Raw genomic sequence first — 23,073 nt, 5'->3', positions numbered from 1 at the left:
TTTCTTTTCTTTTTTTAACATTTAAAAACATATTTTATGTAAATAGAATTAAATCACATTCTTATTTCCCTTTTGTACCCCCACTCCTCCCAGAGACCCTCCTTCAATACCTACATTATCTTTTTTGTCATATTCCTTAAAATTTATAAAATATTATAACAATAAAATAAGTATTATAAAAGTTGTTTGATATAAAACAACAATCAATTTAACAGTCTTATGTAGATGCTCATCTACAGCAATAGTGAAAATACATTATTCTCAATGTAAATTTTAAATAACTCCAAATATATTAACTGTATACTTCAAAATAATACATCACTACTGGTATTTTCTTAAATGAACATAAATATATAAAGTCTTTTTTGTTTGTTTTGTATTTAGTAGAGTTTAAAATTTTGGCTCTTACTGTGGTACAAGCACAAAATAAGAACGATTTTTATATTTTTGGTTGTGAGCCTAGCCTTTAACGGCTGAGCCATCTCTCCAGCCCAAGAACGATTTTTAGACATTGAATTTCATTGTAATAAGGCTATACTTCAATGACCCTCACATCACCAAAGGATTTTACCTCCATCATAGCTAAGCTGAGAGTTGACTGTTCTGCTGCACCAAGAAATGAATTGTAGGCTCAATATTTGGATACAGACTTCCTGCTATGGTCAAAGCTATTTGACTTGAGTGAGTGACTTTATTCTCAGCCCACAGAGAACAGGTTACATTGATTTAAGAAATGGTGTGTATATTAAGATGGTCTATCCATAAAGTCATTCACCAGCTTTTTCAATGATCAATGGTTCTGCTTGGAGGGTGGCACAGACATTAGGTGAGGGTAAGAATTTAGTTCATTAGCTGTGATAATTTGGAAAAGCATTCACCTCAGAGCAAGAGTAACTTATAAAGTCCTCTTCTTCAAACTTGATACAAGAGTTACAAACATCAAGCAAAGCATTCAGTCTCACTTTTTGTTGTTCTCTTACAAGCAACCTCCCTAGTTAATCGTCTATGTTTCTTTTGGGTATATAAAGACTTTTGAAATATATAAGCTGTTCTGAAAACCATAGTATAGTGTAAAGACATGAAATAAACAATACTACTAATAGAGAGGCTGAGAGAGGAGAAGCAAGATCTCAAGATCCTTATGTTGTACACAGCCAGAAACTGTGTACAACAAACAAACAAGCTGAAAGTGTATATAGATTGTACAATGTTGGACCTATTTCTCCAATTACCAAATTAGAGAGACCATTGGATGGCAATCAACACATTTCTAATTCCTCATATTATTGGATTTCAATCGATTAGGATATGTTGGTAATATTAATTTTCATGTTAACATATTAAGAAAAAGTAATTGTCACTTCCTGTTGTTTTTGTTGTAAGAGGTGGAATTAGGTTTATGTGGATTTTTTGAAAGGTTACCTTCTTGCTTCTTCTAGGGTATAGTTTTGCTCCTTATGTTGATGTTGTCCATCTATTATCTTTTGTAGGGCTGGATTTTTGGGAAGATATTGTGTAAATTTTGTTTTGTCATGGACTATTTTGTTTTCTTCATCTATGGTAATTGAGAGTTTTGCTGGATATAGTAGCCTGGGCTGGCATTTGTGTTCTTGTAGGGTCTGTATGACATCTGCCCACTATCTTCTAGCTTTCATAGTCTCTGGTGAGAAGTCTGGTGTAATTCTGATAGGCCTACCTTTATATGGTACTTGACCTTTTTCTCTTACTGCTTTTAAAATTCTTTCTTTGTTTAGTGCATTTGGTGTTTTGATTATTATGTGTCGGGAGGAATTTCTTTTCTGGTCCAGTCTATTTGGAGTTCTGTAGGCTTCTTGTATGTTCATGGGCATCTCTTTCTTTAGGTTAGGGAAGTTTTCTTTTATAATTTTGTTGAAGATATTTACTGGCCCATTACATTGGGAGTCTTCACTCTCTTCTATACCTATTATCTTTAGGTTTGATCTTCTCATTGCATCCTGGATTTTCTGGATGTTTTGGGTTAGGAGCTTTTTGCTTTTTGCATTTTCTTTGACTGTTTTGTCAGTGTTTTCTATGGTGTCTTCTGCCCCTGAGATTCTCTCTTCTTTCTCTTGTATTCTGTTGGTGATGCTTGCATCTATGACTCCTGATTTCTTTCCTAGGTTTTCTATTTCCAGGGTTGTCTCTCTTTCTGATTTCTTTATTGTTTCTATTTCCATTTTTAGATTCTGAATGGTTTTGTTCATTTCCTTCTGCTGTTTAATTGTGTTTTCCTGTAGTTCTTTAAGGGATTTTTGTGTTTCCCCTTTTAGGACTTCTACCTATTTACCTGTGTTCTCCTGTATTTGTTTTATGTCTTTCTTAAAGTCCAGTATCATCAGCATGAGAAGTTATTTTAGATCTGAATCTTGCTTTTACAGTGTGATTGTGTCCAGGACTTGCTATGGTAGGAGTATTGGGTTCTGATGATGCCAAGTAACCTTGGTTTGTCTTGTTTATATTCTTATGCTTGCCCCCTGCCATCTGGTTATCTCTAGTGCTACCTGCCCTTGCTAAATCTGACTGAAGCCTGTCCTTCCTGTGATCCTGGTTGTGACAGAACTCCTCAAAGTCAAGCTGTCTCTGTGATCCTGTGACCCTGGGCTTGTTAGAGCACCTGGAAGTGAAGCTTCCTCTGGGTGTTGTGGGACTGGCTGTGGAGCTTGAGCCCAAGGTCTGCTCAGGACACCAACCCAGACAGACCGGAAGGAACCCGAGTCACTGGGCTGGCGGAGTTCCTGTGTGCCTGGTCCCACTGGTCCCAGTTGCTCCCAGTGTTGGGACAGATGTTGGTTCCTGCTTACCTCTGATCCTGGGTGTGTCAAAGTTCCTGGGAATGGAGCTTCCTCTGGGTGTTGTGGAACTGGCTGTGGAGCTTGAGCCCAAGGTCTGCTCTGGACTCCATCCCTGTCATGCTGTGGACTCCATCCCCGACAGACCAGAAGGAACCCATACCCTTCTTTGCAAGGCTCTGGAACACTTGTGTAAGAGGAGGCAGAAAGATCATAAGAGCCAGAGATCAGGGCGGGAGGTCAAAGGTCAGGGAGGGAGGTCAGGGAGCACAGCAGCCTCTTTTGTCACCTACACATGATCAAGCCAGTTAGCACTCCAGCATGGATCAATAGCTGAGTGGCGATTGGTAGCTTCTGGGTAGGTCCCCTGTGCTCTGGCAGATGGCCCATCCTTATATATATATAAGGGCAACATAAATTGGGTTCGATGGATTATGAAGAAAAAAACAAATAAAAAATCAAAAGAGGATAGGAAGTTTGAAGGGAGTGGAGATTGGATCTGGAGGAAGATAGGAGTTAAGGGGTAGCAATATTATCAAGATACATATGTATCAGATTCTTAAAGAATAATACAAATGTTATATTTAAATAAAAAATAATTGGTAAGAGTAGTGATTGTTATAATTTACATGCTGAAAAGCATGTTTTAAAGCATTTAATTTTGTCAATTTAAAGATGCTTTCAGTGTTGACATGAGGCTTATCTTGGCTAACTCCTTTGGCAGTTTTATTTTCAAGATGTAAAACTTGTTCCAGTGAGTTTAATTATTATTTAAAACTAATTAATTATTAAAACTTTAAAGTTAACCATTTGTTTGTCTTCTATCCCATTCCCAGTCCTCCAGACTCATTAAATTCCGCTCAGATTAGATTAAGTTACTAGCGTTTTATCATAACCAAGAGAGAAAACGGCTATCCCAGACATGTGACTCTGTATATTTAGATTGCTGGGGATCAAGAGTTTGAAAATATGAGCTATATGAGACCTTGTCTCAAAACCCCCTCACAAATAAATAAGTAAAACAAACAAACATCTAAATAAAGTTTTCGAGGATGAACTGTTAGCCTAGTGACTGAGTGCCTCAGCAGGCCTAGGGAGCAGCAGCCTCTCTCTGCTTCCTTCCTCCCCCCTCTCTTTTTTGTTGGTATTTTTATGGGCCTTTTGTTCATAGCCATTAAAATAATAATCTAAAGTCTTGTGCTATTTCACAGTAAACTTTATGAAAGTTTTAGTTTTTAAGAAAATAATCCCCTGAGAGATGTTTATAACATTTGGAATTAAGGATTAATGAAGGTTTGGCAAATTAAGAGTAATTTTTGTCAAATTAAAGAATTAAGATTAGTAACAATGCTCGTTTAGTTGTTAACTTTATGCCATGTTCATAAATGTTCTGCTAGGCATATTCAGGAATCAAAGCATAGTGTTCAGAAACTAAAGCAAAACAAAAACTAATTTTGCCTACCAGATTTCCTCATATGAGGAGACCTTTACCTTTGGAGATCTTGGCATGTGTGTAAGAAGGGAGCGTTGTACCATGAAGCTCCGTGGCTCCATCTCCAGCTTCAGTCATCACCAGAGCTTCTTACCTTGTCCATCATCCTCTTATTTCCTTGCCCTGTATCTTCAATTAGCTCGTCACTACTCGGATTTCTAATTGTATGAACCAAGATCTACAGAGTGGGATCATTTTCTTCTCTAGTATCTTTTAACTTAGATGATTTCTCCATTTTGTTTTTGTCTTTGCAACTCATGGCTTAAGGAACAAGGTAATTCATCCTGTAAAATTGCAACAGAGTTGATTTTTGCTAACCATGTCCTTCATGCCATAATTCAATACATTAATTCATTTCTTTGAATGTTATGTAAGTTGTTTGGTGTCTATATGTCCTGATTTTCTGTCTTCCAGTTCAAGTCACAACCAAAAAAAATAACCCTCTCCCTCCCATACTAGAGAGTTATGTGAGACAGCTATTGTAAACACTATGAGACATAGATGTATCTTAGTTATTAGCGAGTTGTATGGAATGTATGCAGGGAGTTGTGTAGAATATATATAGTAATACTTGTAGCAAAATGAGATGTGTGTGTGTGTGCTTCTGTGCACATGTGTAGGTAGAAGATAAGAATTATCAGAAGCAACAGAAGAATTATAAATGTACAGTATCCTAGTCATTTATTATCACTTATCAATTTACTTAACCACTAGGATCTCACTATTTTAAAATTTTTTCTCTATCATATGGTCTTATAATAAATGACCTTATTTCATCAAGAAATATGAATTGTATGAAATGCAGTTTATGTTAAAGAACTAGATAATCAACAGGATGGCAGTTGAAGATTTGAAGAATTAGGTACTATGATGAAAAATACATGTTAGGCTTAATCTGCAATCTTTGTTAATAATGTATTTAATGTATTCACATTATAAGAGACATAAAATTGCAAACTTTATTAAGACCAAATAGGAAATAAGGTTAAGCCAATTAATAAAATATTTAGACTCATAAAAATTTACTATATAAATTATATGTGGATCACCATGTTTTAAAACATAATTGAATTTTGATAAAATGCCCCTTACCCTACAATAGAATCTATTTGGTCTTTCTTTGATGATTCAGAAGCACTTCCGGGACTGTGCTCAGCATTAGACTTATTTTTCGCCAACCTCTGGTCCTCCTGTAACTGTTCAGAAGAGCTGCTGTTGGTGCTGAGTTCCAGAGTAATCCTAGCTATCAGAGGGCTTTGTCTCAGTTAAGAGATGGTAGTCACAGCGTATCACATCAGTAGACTTCCAGGAACTGTTATGGAGCTGTGTGTTTATGTGTGACTGTCTCTATAGATGCATGTTTACCTGGGTGCACTGATATACATAGTGCTGTTAAAATATATAATGTATATTGTTAAACACATGGGCATGTATATTGACTTGTGACATGTGCAGCCATTACCACTAACTAAGGAAGCTGCAAATGGAAGGAATTTCATCAGAATTTACCAAGGGGAAATTGGCTCCAAGACTTAATGATTTTGGCTGGAGAAGATAGTGATCCTGGCACAGTGTACTCTCTATTTCCTTGTGAGAGCTCCAAGATGAAGAATCAGCTACATAGAGGCAGATGCTTGGTAGTTTTCTGGAAGCACAATTATAAGGTTTATGAAAAACAGGAAGACCATCATCTCATGCAGTTTTTTGAACTGGAAAAGGATTTAATGTGCTTGCTGTTTTGTACCCTTCAGGCCTCATCTATTGAGCCGTGATATTTCATTTTGTTTTGATGATTTTTTTTTTGCATTCTTATTTTATGTGTGCTAGCCTTGGAAAAGAAATCATATCTTTGAAAGCTTAAAATATACTGTTTTTAAGATGGCCTTAAAATTTAGCAATTGATGGCTGTAATTAGTTATATTGCAATAGTGTATTTTCAAAATTGCTGCCCAGCTTTCTCTTGTCAATTTTTGCTCATAGCCACTAAATAAACTTGGCTCAAGCAATTTAGTATCTTTACTGACCGTACAAAAGTCTTGAATCCTTTACAATATCTAGTTTAGCTTATACTTGTGGTGACCATTTCCTTGAAAAATAATTGGTTGTATACATTGTAAAACCCATGCTGTTTAATAGAGCACTTGCACAGAGGTGAATAGGATAATCTCTGTTCTCAGATACTTTAAAAATAGTCTCATTGAAGGAAAGTAGTATCTAGTAACTGTTGTCCAGACAATCAGTCATTCACAGTGAACAGTGCTGGGTTCATGGAACAGAAAAGCTTTCTGTTTAACTGTTCTTCACAACGAAAGTCTAACTGTTCTTTCTATTGTATTTTGAAAACATAAAACTAATAAACACCCACTGCCTGTAATGTAAATGAAGAACCAAGAAAGGAACTAAGGCATCTCTCTCTTTAGGAAATGTCCTAAAATCTTAACCATAGGGGTTATAAACTCAGGCAAACTGAGGGGACCAGTCAAGTCATACTGATGACTGAAGAAGGTGATTCAGCGCTATGAGAATTAGTGGGGACTGTGACCTGCCGAAGTATGTCTGCCTTATGTAAAGATCTTCAAATAAAAATGCTGTGCGGGTTGAAGAAAGCATGTCCACAGGACACAGTTGCCAATTTGGAAATGCGCTGTGACTCTGTAATATTATTTGGGCCATCACAAAAATATTTGAGTAAAAAGATGATGATTTAGAATTTAATGCAAATAAATATGACCAATTTAAGAATGATCACACCATAGTTGGTGCTTTTGTTCCTAGGGCATGGATGATATTAAATCAGGAATGCTCGGGCCCCAGGAGAGGCCTAGAAGATATTCCATATCCAGACAAAAGAGGGGAACAGGTAATAAAGAGCTGTGGGAGAGGCAGAAACTAAAAAGAGTAGAATTAATTGTTTTTCCCTTCCCCAAGACAGGACCTCATGTAGACCATTGCTGGCCATAAACTTGCTACATAGTCAGAGTTGACCTTTAACTTATTTCCTGCTTCTACCTCCCATAAATTGGGATTGTAAGTATATGCCACTCTGCCTGACTTCTCCATTGCTGAAATATATCATACCCACTTCCCACCCTGCTCCAGGGTTAGGTAGCCCTGGATTCCAGGAGTTAGTACTTTTTAGAAATCTTTGATTGTGAGACACGTTTTCTATAAACAAATTCTCTTCCTGAGAAACATGTAGGACAAGTAGTAGAAATGTCCAGAAGGGAGACTCTAGCCATCCTGATATCAGAGGGGCTTATATGAGGGTTTAAGGAATCATTGTAAAATCGTTGAGCCTTTAGTAACAATAAGACAGTTTGTTATAAAGATGGTTAATTCTTCCTTGCTATGAAATACCTGACTATGGTTCAGAAATACAGAATAAATTCTGTATGCCTAAAGTATCATCTGGGCTTATTAAATCCATGTCTCAATGGTAGGACTCATGAGCCTGCCCTTCAAAGATATATATCCACATTGTTCTGCAAACACCCAAGGCTGTCATACTTGCTTCAGGAGACCAGGCTCTTGTGCTGAGTGAAGACTGTGAAGTGACAGCCTTCTGTTGAGAGCTTGTCCCCTTACCTGACACCTCAGTGCTTGTGGTACATCCTAAGTAAGTGCTCTGCCATTGAGCTATATCCATCACCCCTGTTTTGTTTTGTTGCTCGGTTGTTTCATTTTGAGACAGGGTCTTGGTAAGTATCAGAGGCTAGCCCTGATCACCAGATTCTTCGGCCTCCACGTTTCTTGCCATGATTACTAGTGTGAGTAACCCACTGTACCTGGAAGAGAATTTTTTTTTTTTTAAGAGAAATGGTGGTTGTGAGAAAAGAGACCCCATTCTGTTTGTTTGGTGGTGGGTTGATAGCAATAGATATTGGTACCTTGGAATGGGAAAACCTGGCCAAGGTTTCTGAAGCAGTTCGTTAGCCTGGGTAACTGTGTAATTATTCACGACAGCCGTGGAACAGATGCCTTTCTTTGGTTGACTGTGAGGTTCACCACAGTGTTGAAAGAACTGGCAAGGTTTGGGTTTGGGGGTTGGGAGGGATGACTAGTTTGAAGAAGCGAAAGTTCATCAGACAGTGTTCACTATGTACTGCTAAGTTGATAGATGGTTTGAATGCAGACACTGTGGCTGCTCTGTGGGGCCCATTTTAGGTCTCCAGAGAGAGATTGTTTGCAGAAGATAGAAAGGTTTTCTGCTCCAAGGCACACATTCCCAGCTTGGCATATAGCCAGCATTCATGTGATACCACCAGACAGCTTGTACGTGCTGAATGTGTTCTAGTCAAGTAGAGCAGAGGTAAAAATATCTGCTGGGTAAGGGACCATGAAGTCAGTGAACACCTCTCCAAGCTCTGTGCTCAAGAAAGGCCAGATGCTGATTGTTCCATATGGCCCCAAGTTACATGCCAGTAATCAAAGTGTCCTTATCTGGTCTCGGCTAGTTCATTCTTTACATCCTTAGTGGGTCTGCTGGTTTCTGTGGAAGGCTTGCTTTATTATCCGCTGAGACAAATGGTTTCTTGATATTTGAAAAGTTCTAGGATGGAGAGCATCTTAGATACCTACTTCAGGTGTATTTTAAGCTCATGAAGTGACTTAGACTTTGTCAAAGTATGGCCTTCTGTTTTTACTTTTTCATTTTTGTTTATTGTAGGGCTAGTGAAAATACATTCATTCTTTTTGTAGGTTTTCTGCCACATGATTGTAAGAAGGTCCAAGTACCTAAAAGTGACTCCGTACTTTAAAGTTAAAGGTTTTTTAGTATTTATGTGGCTTTGTGACTTGCTAAGAGTCTGTACCTCCCCCCTCACTCCTAGAGAAAGTGAAATAGCAGGATCTGTTTTGGTCTCTATCTCCCCACTCCCACCCCCACCCCTGGCCTGTTCTTTTCTCTTTCCTCCCCTTCATCCTTTTTTTTGAGGGGGAGTGGTTGTTTGTTTTAAAGTAATAGAAAGTTGCTTCAAACTGTCTTCAAAAGGTAAAGGGAGTCCATTAGCTTACAGGACTCTGCAAGTGCACATCTGGACTCAGATGCTGGTGTGGCTGAGATAACATCACTAAAGACCCGAGTTTCCTACTCTCCTGTTGCTTGTTTGCTTCACATTGTGTTGGCTTTTATTTCCACAACCACATACTATTCTTCTCCTGCCCTGCTTCTGTAAACACAGCATACACACTCACTCCTGTTCAGACTGAGTGTCCCCACCATGGGAAGAAGGCAGGCCTTCAATTCTCAGCAGGTCAGCTTACATTGCCATTTATCTCCTTTAGTTTGCATGAGGCTGGCTGCAGAGGAAATACATGGGCTAAGGAGTCGCCACCTATAGAGGTTCATCTGATAGTTCTTACTCCAGACCCATGGCCGAGAATGACAGAGGGTGATTTCTTAAGGAAATCTGGGTGAGTGTTAGCCAGAGGGAGAATTGATGTTGGAATCGATGTTCATGTGGATAAAAACATACTGTAGGAGTGTGTCATAGTAATTATGTGGACCAAGGTCTAAGGGCTAGAATTTTTTTTTAATTAGTTAATTTTATGTGTGTCTGTATGTTCTTGAGTGTATGTATGTACATCACATGCATGTACATGATGGGAAAGGGCTAAAGTTTTTTTTTTTTTTAAAGATTTATTTTATTTATTTTATGTGTATGAGTACACTCTAGCTGTATAGATGGCCATGAGCCATCATGTGTGTGACTGCTGGGAATTGAACTCAGGCCCTCTGCCGGCCCACTCGCTCTGGCCCTGCTCGCTCCAGCCCAATTCACTGCAGCTGTCTTCAGACACACCAGAAGAGGCCGTCAGATGTCATTACGGATGGTTGTGAGCCACTATGTGGTTGCTGGGATCCAAACTCAGGACCAGGACCTTCGGAAGAGCAGTCAGTGCTCCTACCCACTAAGCCATCTCGCCAGCCCAGGGCTAAAGTTTTAAGGAAAAAGAAGACCCTGAAAGCTCTTACAGTCTGTGCAGTATTTGTGTCTTCTGCTTTAATTAATTAATTAGTGCTTTGTATTGATTTCTCTTTCTGGCTGCAGTTGCTACATGTTTCTGTTATAACAAGAAGAGCCCACATTTCTTTCTTTTCGGTAGTTTTCCATGTTCATATGCACACAGATTGAGTGACTAGGTCACTGTTGGCTTGGAAAGTCTATGCCTGGGATTTGGAGTAAGAGAAGGGCCTGCAAATGCTTTAGGTCTGGACTGAAGTCTGAGGTGCTCTGCTAAGCTGAGAGCAACTGGAATAAATAATTATAGCACAGGGGCCTGGTCTATCCAGGAAAGTCATTTAGGACAGAGGACAGAAGCCAGGTGTCGGAGCCTGCAGATGTTTCCTTAGTTACTAATGACAACCTGGTTGAGGCTGTCACTTTCTGCCTTGTATTGTGCTATGCATTGCTGTGAGTCTCTGTGAAAGAGATGGAAAGACAGGACGTTATCGCGAGTATCATCTGAGACCAGGAGAATTACTATTTGGCCATGAGAAAGGCTAGGAATGCTCTCACTTATAAAACACTCACTGTCCCACAGGGTCACTAAGCTTGGAAGGTCTTTCATTGTGATCTAAATAATTTGTCCCAAACTGGAAACTAGCAATTAAAATTGGGGGATTTTTAGCTTCCTAGGTTCGAGAGGATCCTGAAGACATTTCATAATGAAAAGTGAAAACATAAAGTGTTTGCTTTAACTGAACGGTTGCAGTTAATTTCTTGTAAAGACACACAGAAGCACACATTAATTTAAAACAAGCTCGCACTGTTGTTTCTTGTAGTACAGCCAGGAAAAACAGTAACAAGCTGTCTCCTTCAAAATCGCATCCCTGGATGATATTCGAGCAACCTGGAAGATTCAATACATCCCCAGGAAAAACATTTGGAGTGAAGCTGCAGTAACATTTCTAGTTTGCTTTCTGCCCCCTAAGGGTTGCCACCAGGTCTGAGCAGCATGAACTGGGCAGTGTGTGACATCAGCAGCCAGGTGCAAGGCAGCAGCACTTGTCTCAGAGTGTCAGCCAGTCTGTGCTGGGAAAAAACAAACAAAACAAGACAAACAAACAAACAAGAAACCAGCATTTTTTCCATGTTGAAGATTCGTTAATCATTTTGTACACTGGTGTTTTGTTTGACATTGAATTTAATACCAATATTCATATTTTCTTTGAAAAACAAGTATAATATGATGGTTTTGATCTTGACCTGATCTTATACTTCAAAGATACCACTTTAAAGATACCACCTTAAAATTGTGTGGGCAAAGGTATGACCGGTAGCTGAAAAGGGTTTAGTTACTGTGCAGGCTGCTGTTGGAGGGTGCTTGTATCACCTTCAGGAATGTTGGTGTGTTAGAATTAGTGTTCTTCCACGTGTCATCACACGATGTTTGCATTCTGTTGGTTAGGGTGCTGATAAGGCTCTTTTCCTGGAGGACATACTTGCCTTCTCATTTATGTCCCATTGGAGAATGCTTCTGAGAGATAGGAAGGATGGATCAAGAGATGCTCTCTGAAATGTCTTTCCTCTGTATCCTTTACCCTTCTTTCTTCCTGTTTGCCATCAATTCTGAAGAAAGAAATACAGCTTAGAAGTGAGCTGTGTGATCCTGGAGACGCCATTGAATTGAGAGTGGAGTGGAGCTGTGTCCTTCTCCCTTTCTTTGAAGAGCAACAGAAAGCTAGTCTGTCCAGGAACTTGTGAGGGGCAAGGGCAGACAATATATATGGGTTTTGAATTTCTCAGTAGAGCAACAGCTACAGATTTTGTGTACTTCCTCATTTTTTAGACTTAAGGCTTGCTTGCCTACTGCAGAAATTAAGCCAGTGTTACAGCATTAATGATTCTGATTTCCTAGGCTAAAAGCTTGATGAGAGAGAAGCTCTGGACTGAGATATCACTTTATCACTTCGTGGTAGATATTTGAAGATATTCTAGAACCCTCCTCGTACTTGGTGGTTTTTCTTAACCAGGTAGCTGGGTGAACCTGGTAGGAGACTGAATTTCAAGTTCAGACTTACACATTCTTCTTTCTGTGTTCTCTCTTTTACAAGATTTGTTAGTACTGTCACAAAACTACATGGAAAAAAATTACTTTCATTATTAAGATATTTGTATACTTTCCCTGAGACATTGCCTTTGACTTCCAGCATACTTAACTGTCTAATTCCCATTCCAATTGACATGAGAGTCAGAGTCATATTACACTAGCAGCCCAATGACCTTGCTGGCTACTAGTTTGCTGTAAGGCCAGGGAATGGATTGATGGGTGCCATCCTGTAAGTCATTTAAAAATTTCTTTTAGGGTCTGCAGAGATGGCTCAGTGGGTAAGAGTACTTGTTGCTCTTGCAAAGAACACAGGTTCTGTTCCCAGCATCCACATGGTGGCTCTCAACCAGATGTAGTTCCAGTCTCAGGGAATCCAGTGCCCTCTTCTGACTGCCACAAGCATCAGGCACCCCTACGGTGCAGTACGTACATGCAGACAATCTAATTACACACAAAAATAATAAAATGAATAAAATCCATCCCTTCTGGAAGAAGCTTGAGACACACACTTGGGGAGGTTGGTTGTTGAGCGAGAAGCAGATCAGAACCTTGGAGAGCTCTGCACGTGCAGGTTTTGGCTGTCCAGGGTGCTTCCTTCTCACACTGGCCATGGATGGGCAGTGGCCACTGAACACAGGCCCTGGGCTGCCTCCTCCTTCCAGTGCACACCCACTTACATGCAGCCATCCTTCTTAGGCAGGTGTTCAAACTCAACTTCACTGTATTTCTGAGACTAATTTTACTATTACATATCGACCTCACAAGTGACTTTTCATTGGTGTACTTAACTGTTTATTTGCATCTTAGAGATTTGCATATTTTTCTAATTAGCTCCACCTGGTTTTGAGTGAACATAATTTCAAACGTCACAGTAAGAGCCTTGAGCTGCACTCAGGAAGCCCTGCCTATGAGAGCTATTAGAGTATCTGAAATAGAGCCCTAGGCTGGGGGAGCCACTGCCCTGTTTAGTTTCTTGCCTTGCCAATGTTTGCCACTGTGAGTGTGCTGTAAGAGCACACAGTGTCCTCTTCCCTTTAAGAGCTTTGTGTTATTCTTAGTCCTTGACTCTTCTCAAGAGTAAAGGCCCTAGATATCAGCCATCAGCTAGCACTGTTGCCATCATAGGATGTGATCACAGTGTTGAGGTCTGCTGTTGTTTGTTTTTTTGCTGGCCCCATGACTATGTAAATATTTCGAGAATTGTTATGTGAACAGAGAAAAGACTTGCTGTATGTAAACTTAAATTTGTCATCCACACCATGCCCAGGTTGTTCTAGCTTTAAAAAGTAGGAAGGGATTACGAAAAGATGGATAAGATAATTTCATTTCTTTATATTGAAGAATTATTTATATATTAAGATATAACAGAGATTTTCATTGTTGACATTGTCCTGTTGCAAATAAGCCAAAAGCAGGGCTATTTTTGTTATCATTTGTATGTTCCCCCAGCTGACATTTAAATCATTCTTGCTTGTTCAGTCTCTGTTCTGTTGGAAATGAAAATGTCATTGTTCATTTCCTGAGACTACTGTGACCACTACGTGCCACTAGAGCCTGCTGCACTGGCATTCCCATAGTGTGCTGGGAGCCTTAGAACTGAAACAGTAACAAGGTCAATGGTGGTGTGGAATTATACATATTTATGATTCAAAGATAGGATTTTCCCTCAGAACTTTCTAAGTTTCAGTTGTGTGAAGAGACAACTGAAGTCTGATGTCATAAACTGCAAATGGAAATAGACTGGCTTCCTCACGGTTGGGGTAGCAAGTGCTTTGTTGTGTGGCATGTTGGAGCCCTGGCTTCAGTCCCCAGAACCACACACAGACAAATATTAAAATGAAATATGGGAAATATCCTATCCTGTTTTGTAAAATTTATATTTTTTCCCTTATGGCATGTGGTAAATGCATTTATACCTAAACATATACACACATACACAGAAATTTTAGAGAATATGGAAATCAGGTTTTAAAAACCTACAAAATGGCTTTCAATTGTAAAACTCAGTTGCTAACTTTTTTCTAGTAAGTTTCTTGTGCATAAATGGTTTTTATGTGGAGTATTACACTCCCATGTGTTAAAGTACCCATTTAAATGATACCCTCAGTATTACCGGTTAATTGGCTAATTTAAGATATAAGTATTATTGGCGCAACTCTTGTGTGGGTGCTATAGGAAGGGAAAGACAAATGAGATTGTCACATGGGAGTAAGAGACAACATGTGGAGCTGTCCCTTTATCCTCAGAAAATGCCACAGTAATTAGTCCTGCTAGAGCCTGCTCTGGGGCTAGTCTCACCCAGAGAACAGGAAGTACAGGATGGCAAAGCTGCAGATCTGCAGGGTGCCCAAGGAGAGCAGGACTTTCCAAGTCTCTGTATGGGGAAGGGCACATGATCATTACTGCTTGTGAGGAGGCTTGCTGTCATTCTGAATCTTTTAAAGTCACACTTCTTTGATTAGTAACAAGGCTTCATATTTTCATATGTTGTTCCTTAGTTTTGATGTCCCTTTATGCTAGAATGTTAGGCAGGATTTTGTTGTAAGTTTTTTAGGTAATATTAGGTTTTTTTGTTGTTACATTTCTAATTCATTCTATACATCATCCTCTTAGTGACAAATTTTATCATAAAATTATTTTTGTGGAAGAGAAATTTCTCTGGGATGTCATTCCCTTGTTATTAGACAGTGATGATTCCAAGTCCATGTTTTTATTTTATCTCCCTATTTAGTCTTCCCACAGCCACCGACTAGTGACAATTGTTTCTAGCTCTTTCCATTGCTGATATCCTTCAGGTGTGGCTTTGTTTAAGTCTGATGAGTCCTGTGGTCTGAGAAATGCCTGAGCTGCCTGTGAGCCTAGCCTTTCTCTAAAGCTGCTCTGACTAATACCTTTCTTACAGAGGAAGCACAGACAACGATCTGAGGGTTGATGGGGCTGCTGATGTCAATGGACTGGATTTAGGAAGAAAGAAACATGGCAGGTTGGGGGTCACTTCAACAGGAATGACCCTCATGTCAGGACAGGGTAGCCAGAGCAGGGACAGGGAATCACCATTCTCATGAAATGGGCTGTGTGTCTGGTTCACTTATATTTTAGTGAATTAAGCTGGGGGCTTGGGCAGATTTACACTTATACAGTCTTACTCTCTGCATCCCACTAGTTCAGTAGTCTTTGACTGACCCCTCCCACATCTGCAGCCCACTAGTTCAGTAGTCTTTGACTGACCCCTCCCGCATCTGCAGCCCACTAGTTCAGTAGTCTTTGACTGACCCCTCCCCGCATCTGCAGCCCACTAGTTCAGTAGTCTTTGACTGACCCCTCCCACATCTGAGGTATTTTAGTGAAGACAATTTAAGTTTTTCTTCCAGACTATTAGTTAATTCTTTAGTCATTTTCATTGACTGTAATCAATCATTTTCTTCAATTGTATTTGTTATTATTCATTTTAGAATCCATTTTAGATTTTTTTTCTTAGTATATTATGTGACCTTTGCTTCTGGTTTGTGTCCATCTTCATTTCAGCTGTTTTCTTTTGTTCACTAACAAAAATAAAGCAGAGCAGGACTTTATGAGTAGAAACACAGCTATATTTTCCTTTTTTATTGAGAGTCCTGAAAATGCATGCTGCTATTGCCTCCTTCCCTGATGAAAGTTTGAGCATCCTTCTGTATTTATTGCTCAAGAGGATTAGGAAGCCCAGTGTCTTATATGCTAGACACTGTTTTTAAAATATGTCTTAGTCTTTAGTAGACTTACTCTTAAGGAACCTTAAAACTAAAGGTTTTATATATATATGAATGAATATGTCTAAAACCTTTTATATTTTCTATGTTCTTCCCTTCTAGATAAAGTGATTTAAACATGGGTTGTCTAACAAAAGCAGTCATATACTCATAAGAAACAGATCTTTAGCTGGTTTATTATGTCCAAACCTTCACGGATAGGCGTGGTTTCCAGCTAAGTGTGCTTGAATGGTCAAGGTCAGAGGCATTTCCAGGTATTGGGAGGCAGTGTTTTAACAGGAAGGAGGTGTTGGTTGGCATGTCTATACTGTGAATTTAACAATTAGGTTGAATGATTTGAAATTAGTTTCAATTATTCAGAGATGTTTGCCTGATAATATGTTTTTATGATTTTTCTCTTATTGTGTGGATATGGGCTTAATGTGTTCCAAACTCTGAATAAAAATGGTAAGATTTAAGAAAATAGAAATTGAGGTAACAAAAGCTTTTTCCTTTTGCTCTAGTACTCTAGGCAGCCTGGGAAGGCATACTCAACTAAGATGTAAGAACTCATTATCTTTCCTATTTGTCAGCGTGACTGACCTCTGAAGGACACACCTAGTGGGCTGTGTAATGGCCATTTTCAGTTCTGGCCTGTGTTTGTACATCCTGTTAATATTTTGAATGAGGTTTTGAATAGTTCAAAGGAATCTCAGGCTGCCAAGGCAAAGAGCTTTGCCATTCACGAATCTGTTCTTCTAACCAAGTCACTTTATGCCACCATGCCTACTTTCTTGTATGATGACAGAGCACTTGTTCTTCCTCTTTTTGCGACTATCTTCTTGGTCCTGAACTTCCTATCAGTGAAGGGGTGCCTTGTTCCTTCCCCACTGTCATCCAGTCCCGGCAATTAGACTGTGCAGAAGAGCACAGAACCATTGTCCTGGGAGTCTAGGAAACCAGTGCCAAGAGATGCCATTTATCCCAGAATCTTCAGCTGCTCGACAATTTGTATAAAATGATGTGGTGTTTGTAGTAATCCGTGCACATCATCTATAATATAAATACAGCCTAAATGGTTGTATTCCATTCTGTAGAGAATAATGGACAAGGAGAGATATCACTCTAGTACAAACGCACTTTTTTCTAAATAATGATTTTAATGTGCAATTGTTGAATCTCTGAATGTTAAAACCGTGGATAGTAAGCGTTTCAGCCTCCTTGTTGTGAATGCATTCTTTTGTTTGTTTATTTTCTTCAGGTAGGGGCTATGCTTAGGTTGTCTTTAAAGGAATGTAGTGTAATATGATGGTCCTAGAAGTGGGCCTGCAAGATCCCTGGGGAACCTTCAGGGATCTGTGATGTCAGAGCATTTCCAGGAGCATGTTAAAATGCTCTCTGTGTCTCCTTCTATTGTGCTGTTTTCCCTTATTCTGAAGAAGCATTGGTGGGTCCCACTGACATACATAGTCAGGGAAGGGCATGACTTCAGCTGTACCGTAGTCATGGAGTCAGGGTGGACCTCACCACTACGCAGTCTCATATGGATACGGGCTTGGCTTGCTCTCTTCACTGTCTAGACCAGTGTCTGGTACATAACAGGACCCAGCACAGGTCGCACAAATGTGAGCCTGACTACTGGGTACTTGCCAGGTCTTCCCTCACTTCCTCCTTTCCCCATCTTAATCCTGCATGTCCTAGATGTATACCCCCTGTATCTTCTCCATTCCTATTCTTGGTCCATACTATTTTGTTTATATTTCTGTGTAATGCTGCTGTTTGCAGAGTAGTTATTCCCATCTGGTGTTACAGATGTAGATAGTCTACAATGTAGAATTGAATTACTTTTGTATAGAATGTGAATTTAGGTGCTGCTTGTTAAAAAACCAAAGGCTATAAAAGGATCAAAAACAAATTCCAAAGGATCAAAATCAGTGTTCTGGGTAATTTTGATTTCTCACTTGGGCAGTATCTGCTTCGCTTCGGGTCAGAGGCCCTGCCTCAGGTCAGAGGCCCTGCCTCAGGTTAGAGGCCCTGCCTCTGTGGCACAGCCTGTCAGGAGTAGTCTTGCTCTCAGGCTTTGTGGCTCCTTTCCTCTGCTCCGATGTGCAGTTGTGACAAGGGAATTGCATGGAACTGTCTTTCACTGGTCCTTGTTTATGGCTCTACAGAACCTTGCCTCCTGGAACCCTTCAAACCCTGAGTGCCTGTTGCTGGTGGTGAAGGAGCTAGTGCAGCAGTACCACCAGTTTCAGTGCGGCCGCCTCCGTGAGAGCTCACGCCTCATGTTTGAGTACCAGACGCTCCTGGAAGAACCTCAGTATGGAGAGAACATGGAAATTTATGCCGGGAAGAAAAACAACTGGGTAAGTGCTGAGCGGTAGGGAATTACTTCATCCGTGGTGAAATTAAAGAGCTAAGAGCCTTGGGCTGTCCATGCAGAGTGAGGGCTGGTCATTTCCTCACACACAGATGGCTCTGTGACCTGTGCACTTTCTCATAACGCAGAGGTTGAAGAGAACTAATGGTGAGCACACTTACTATTTGTAAAGAATATCACAGGAGAAGTGTGTAGAGTTTGGCTCATCCCCAGTCTCCTGTGTTCAGAAGTCAGGGAGCTTGCTTGAGGACTGCGTGTGCTCTCCAGCTCCATGCAGGCCCTGATGCATGTGGGGGTGGCAGGCCATGGTTAAGATGCTGGCATGGCCCACCTTCCCTTAGGGAGAGGCATCCAGTGCCTCAGTCAGACAAGAGCACCAGCTGCTCTTGGAGCCACTGGTTCTTTGGAGCCTTCCTCCTCCCCTAGCCCTTCTCTTAAAGGCAAGGCCTCCTTATGCAGCTCAGAGTGGTCTAGAACTTGCTACATGGCCCAGGCTGGCCTCAAACTCAGGGTCCTTCCATCCCTCTCTCCTGAGGGCTGCAGTTATAGGGATTGCTGCCGTGTGCGGCTGTAGCTGTTTCTTACAGTTCCTCTGCATTGTGTGACCATTTTGAAATATAAAGTAGATTATAGCCCTCCTCTGCCTGGAAACTTCATATTCGCCTACCCCACCCCACATGCCAGCTCAGCTGCAATCCCCAGTGGTAACCTGAACTCTAACATGGTACCACACCTCCCATCCTTCAGGATCCGCTCACTTCCTCTTTTGCTTTTGTTGCACTGGGCCTACCTGTGCTGGCACCTCTGCTCTAGTGCGGACACACCAGGCACACTCCTGTCCGACTCACTTTGCATACGTTTCCACGCTGGCTCTTTTTCTTCCAGAAATGGTGAGCACCATTCCAACTTCAAATTTCAGCTAATGTATTTTTCAATGATATCCTGCTCCAATTTTTAAATTTTTTTTGAGATATATTTTACATAGTTCCTGTGTTTTACTTGTCTGAGTTTATGCTTATCAGTTGATTGACTGGTTTCCACAACCTTGCCATGGCCTATACTGGTTCTGTCGTCCTTCAGCAAGGGCATTCATGCTCACTCTTCATTAGTCTTTTTTTCTTCACATAGCCTAGCTGACCTCTACACCTCTTTTGGTTCCTGCAGATTTTCTTTCTTCACATTGCAGGTGGTCACAGCGACATCCCTAATGGCTGTGATTGGGTGCTTTCTTTCACTTAGCAGGATGTATTTCAGACCTGTTGGTCTTGTGTGTGTGTACTTCATTCCTTTTCATGGCTGAGGAATATTCCAGTGTACAGGCATACCAAATCTTGTTTTTGTAGTCACTAATTCAAGACACTTCTGGCAGGATGGTGTTCTCATGGCTGCTGATCCCAGGGCCTCAGCTGGTGCTAGCTGGTACCTGGATGCTGCCTTTCATTCCTCTCTAGGGCCTCTCCACAGTGGACCGCCTCAGCTGGCAGCTGGCCTGACCACAGCAAGCCAGCAGGAGAGGTGGAGAGTGTGCACAGGAAAGCACGCCTAGAGCATTCTCTGTCTATAGAGATGATGCTGTCCCCTTTCTCATTGCCTGTTAGATCCAGCCACACACAGGGAGGAGCTCCAGTGCCTGAAAGCTAATGCCAGGATATCTATGTGCTACCTGCCGGAAGCCTGCCCTGTGTAATGCTTGTTTGATTTTTCCTATAGAAGGTCAAAGTTCAGGCAGGAATTGCCACACTGTACACCTGGAGCAGTGTGTGCCATGTCGTCAGTGTTCTGCTGGAGTTTGTTGAATGGCTGAGTGAGTTAAGCTCTGTTGACACACAGAACGAGTTAGGTGTTCTCTGGCTAACTCTCTTCGACCCCACCAAGCCTTCTTTCTTCTGCTCAGTATGATCTCCCTTGGAGTTTCTAACCTGTTTAAGGGATGTGATTTCCAAAGTCAAGAGATAAGCAATACACTTTTAAAAACTTGAATCAAGTCTTCCTGTTAGAATATACATGAGTTCACAGTTTTTTCACTTTTTTCATTTTTATATAGAGTATGTGTATGTGTGTGTGCACACATGCCATAATATTCTTGTGGCAGTCAGAGGACAGCTTGTGGGAGCTAATTCTCTCCTCTGTCATGAGAGGTTTGAAGAACTCAGTTTGTAAGGTTTGGCAGAGGTGCCTTTACCTACTTAATTATCCTTAATTATTTTTCCAGTCATTTACATTAAAAAAAGAAACTTAACACTTATTCATTTATTTATGACAATTTTTTTCTTTTGAGATTTATTTTATTTTTACGTATATGAGTTCTCTATCTGCATGTATACCTGCATGCCAGAAGAGGGCATCGGATCCCATTATAGATGGTTGTGAGCCACCATGTGGTTGCTGGGAATTGAACTCAGGACCTCTGGAGAGCAGCCAGTGCTCTTAAAGCACTAAGCCATCTCTCCAGCCCCAACACTTAATTTATTGATGTGTGTGTGTGCATTCTCTCTCTCTCTTTTTTTTAAAAGATATATTTATTATTATACACTGTAGCTGACTTCAGATGTACCAGAAGAGGGCGTCAGATCTCATTATAGATGGTTGTGAGCCACCATGTGGTTGCTGGGATTTGAACTCAGGACCTTCGGAAGAGCAGTCAATACTCTTACCCGCTGAGCCATCTCGCCGTGCATTCTCTTTTTTTTACTGAAGCTACATCTGTGTGCCCAGCATACTTTGTTTAGTCCCACAGTGGAGTTGCGTGGCTTTACTTTGTAGCTGATGCTGCACTGAATGTCTCAATATTCCTGTTGGGGCTTAGTGTGTGGATGTGACATAGGGCTTGTGAGGTAGGGATATGACATAGGGATTGCCAGCCCATAGGAACAGTTTCATTCGTCCCAGGAACCTTTTCCCATAATGGATAGACTATTTTCCAACTCTATTTAGTGTGTTTCAAACTATTAATTATTGATTTACATGACTACTAAGATGAATTTAGTTTATCTGTTGTCTCCAGAACTGTTCTTACTAAAAAATCTACTTAAATGTCCTCTCAGAAGAGGATGTTAGATTCAACCCAACATGACTTCTTGATGAGTCTGTTGTTTTTAATGATGGAAAGCTTGTTTTAAATTACTATCTGGTTATAATTTTTATGGTTTTGTTTTTCCCCTTCCCTTTTTTGTATATGTGTTTGAGTGTGTGTCTCTGTATGTCTGTCTGTGTGTGACTATGTGTTCATACATGTTTGTGGTAGGTGTGTGTGTGTGTGCATGTGGAGGCCAGAGGACAACTTTATGTGCTGTTTTTAGGCGCTATTCACCTTTCTTTTTTTTTTTTTTTTTTTTGCATCAGTGTCTCTTTTTTGGTCTGGAAGTCACCAAGTAGGCTAGGCTGGCTGGCCAGTGAGCTCCTGGGATATGCTTGTCTCTGGCACTAGGATTACAAGCATGCACCCACACTCCTGGCTTGTTTATCTCTGTTGTTAGCTTGTCTTTGTTTTTATCTTGGTTCTGAGGATTGACTTTAGATCCTTGTCCTTGCAAGGCAAGCACTTTGTCAGTTAAGCTCTCTCTCCTGTTTGTCCTTTAAATATATAGTCTGAATGGAAGTATAACCGTTCTGTGGTACCTCTACCAATTTCGTGAGCTGTGCTTCACCCGGATGTAGACGTTCAGATCCTTTTAAAGCATAATGCGCTGGTACAGTCTCAGCTTCCCCCTGCCTTTTGGCACCCACTTTCCTGCTAACGTGTGCTAGTGCTGCAATCGACCCCTCTGCTCTAATGGACTGATTGTGGTGCTTTGATGCCGAGTCACTTGTCGTGGTGAGGTGAGTTAAAGCACCCGAGATCCCTGCAGGGGCAGTGGTAGTTACGTGTAAGCTTCCAGTCGTCACGGCCCAGTGACGTGCAGGAACAGCAGGATAGAAGTAAAAGAATCTGGACACGAGTTAGCATCCATGCAGGCAAGGAAGGGCGAGGACACAAAGCTGAGCCGTGAGGGACAGACAGTGAGGGTTAGGCACAGGGCTCAGGGGTATTCTGAAGGACAGCTTGCTAGCAGAGCCACTGCCAGACCAGGAATCGGGCAGGTTAACACAGGATTTTGCAAGATAGAAAAGAGCTTGATTTTCAGCCCAAATGTTTCAACTAAGAACAGTATTAGCTTGTTTTTACTACTATAAACTCACCATGATCTTGGTCACTTAAGACAACCTAGCCATGTTGTCTTACAGTCCTAGGGGTCAGCACTGAGAATGGATCCATCTGCTATAAGGTTAAGGAAAGGCACAGCAGTGCGTCTGGAGGAGGCTCACAGGGAGATGCTGGCCAGGGCTTCACCCACAGACATGATCTTTGAGAAATCATGAGAAATGACTTTGTCGACTGTGGAGAGGGAAGGCATACTGGAGGGGCTGTCTCTGAGGAAACGGTGTTCAGTCATCAGTTGTAGCAGTGGGAGAGCCTAGAAACAACCACTGCAAAGAATCAGACTCCTTTCCCTCTCCCTACTATTTCTGTATGTGTATGTGTGTGTGGTGAGAATGTGCCACATGTACCACATGTCGGACACTTGTACATGTATGTACACATGCATGGGAAGGACAAAAACTGATGTGGGGTGA

The 23,073-nt window shown here is 40.8% G+C and overlaps 1 protein-coding gene across 4 annotated transcripts in view; it reads left to right on the top strand.

The window, feature by feature from the left end:
* Babam2 (BRISC and BRCA1 A complex member 2) overlaps nucleotides 1-23,073 on the top strand; it is a 374,435-nt gene that overhangs the window by 100,963 nt on the left and 250,399 nt on the right. For all 4 annotated transcript variants that reach the window (XM_031357619.1, XM_031357620.1, XM_031357621.1 and 1 more), the window contains one exon: nucleotides 18,251-18,445. In XM_031357619.1, the coding sequence (XP_031213479.1) occupies nucleotides 18,251-18,445 (195 nt within the window). The remainder of the gene's footprint in view (nucleotides 1-18,250; nucleotides 18,446-23,073) is intronic.

Source organism: Mastomys coucha, unplaced genomic scaffold, assembly GCF_008632895.1.
Source record: "Mastomys coucha isolate ucsf_1 unplaced genomic scaffold, UCSF_Mcou_1 pScaffold6, whole genome shotgun sequence".
Taxonomy (NCBI): domain Eukaryota; kingdom Metazoa; phylum Chordata; class Mammalia; order Rodentia; family Muridae; genus Mastomys; species Mastomys coucha.
The sequence above is the reverse complement of the archived record's forward strand: the minus strand, read 5'-3'. Positions and strand labels throughout refer to the sequence as shown.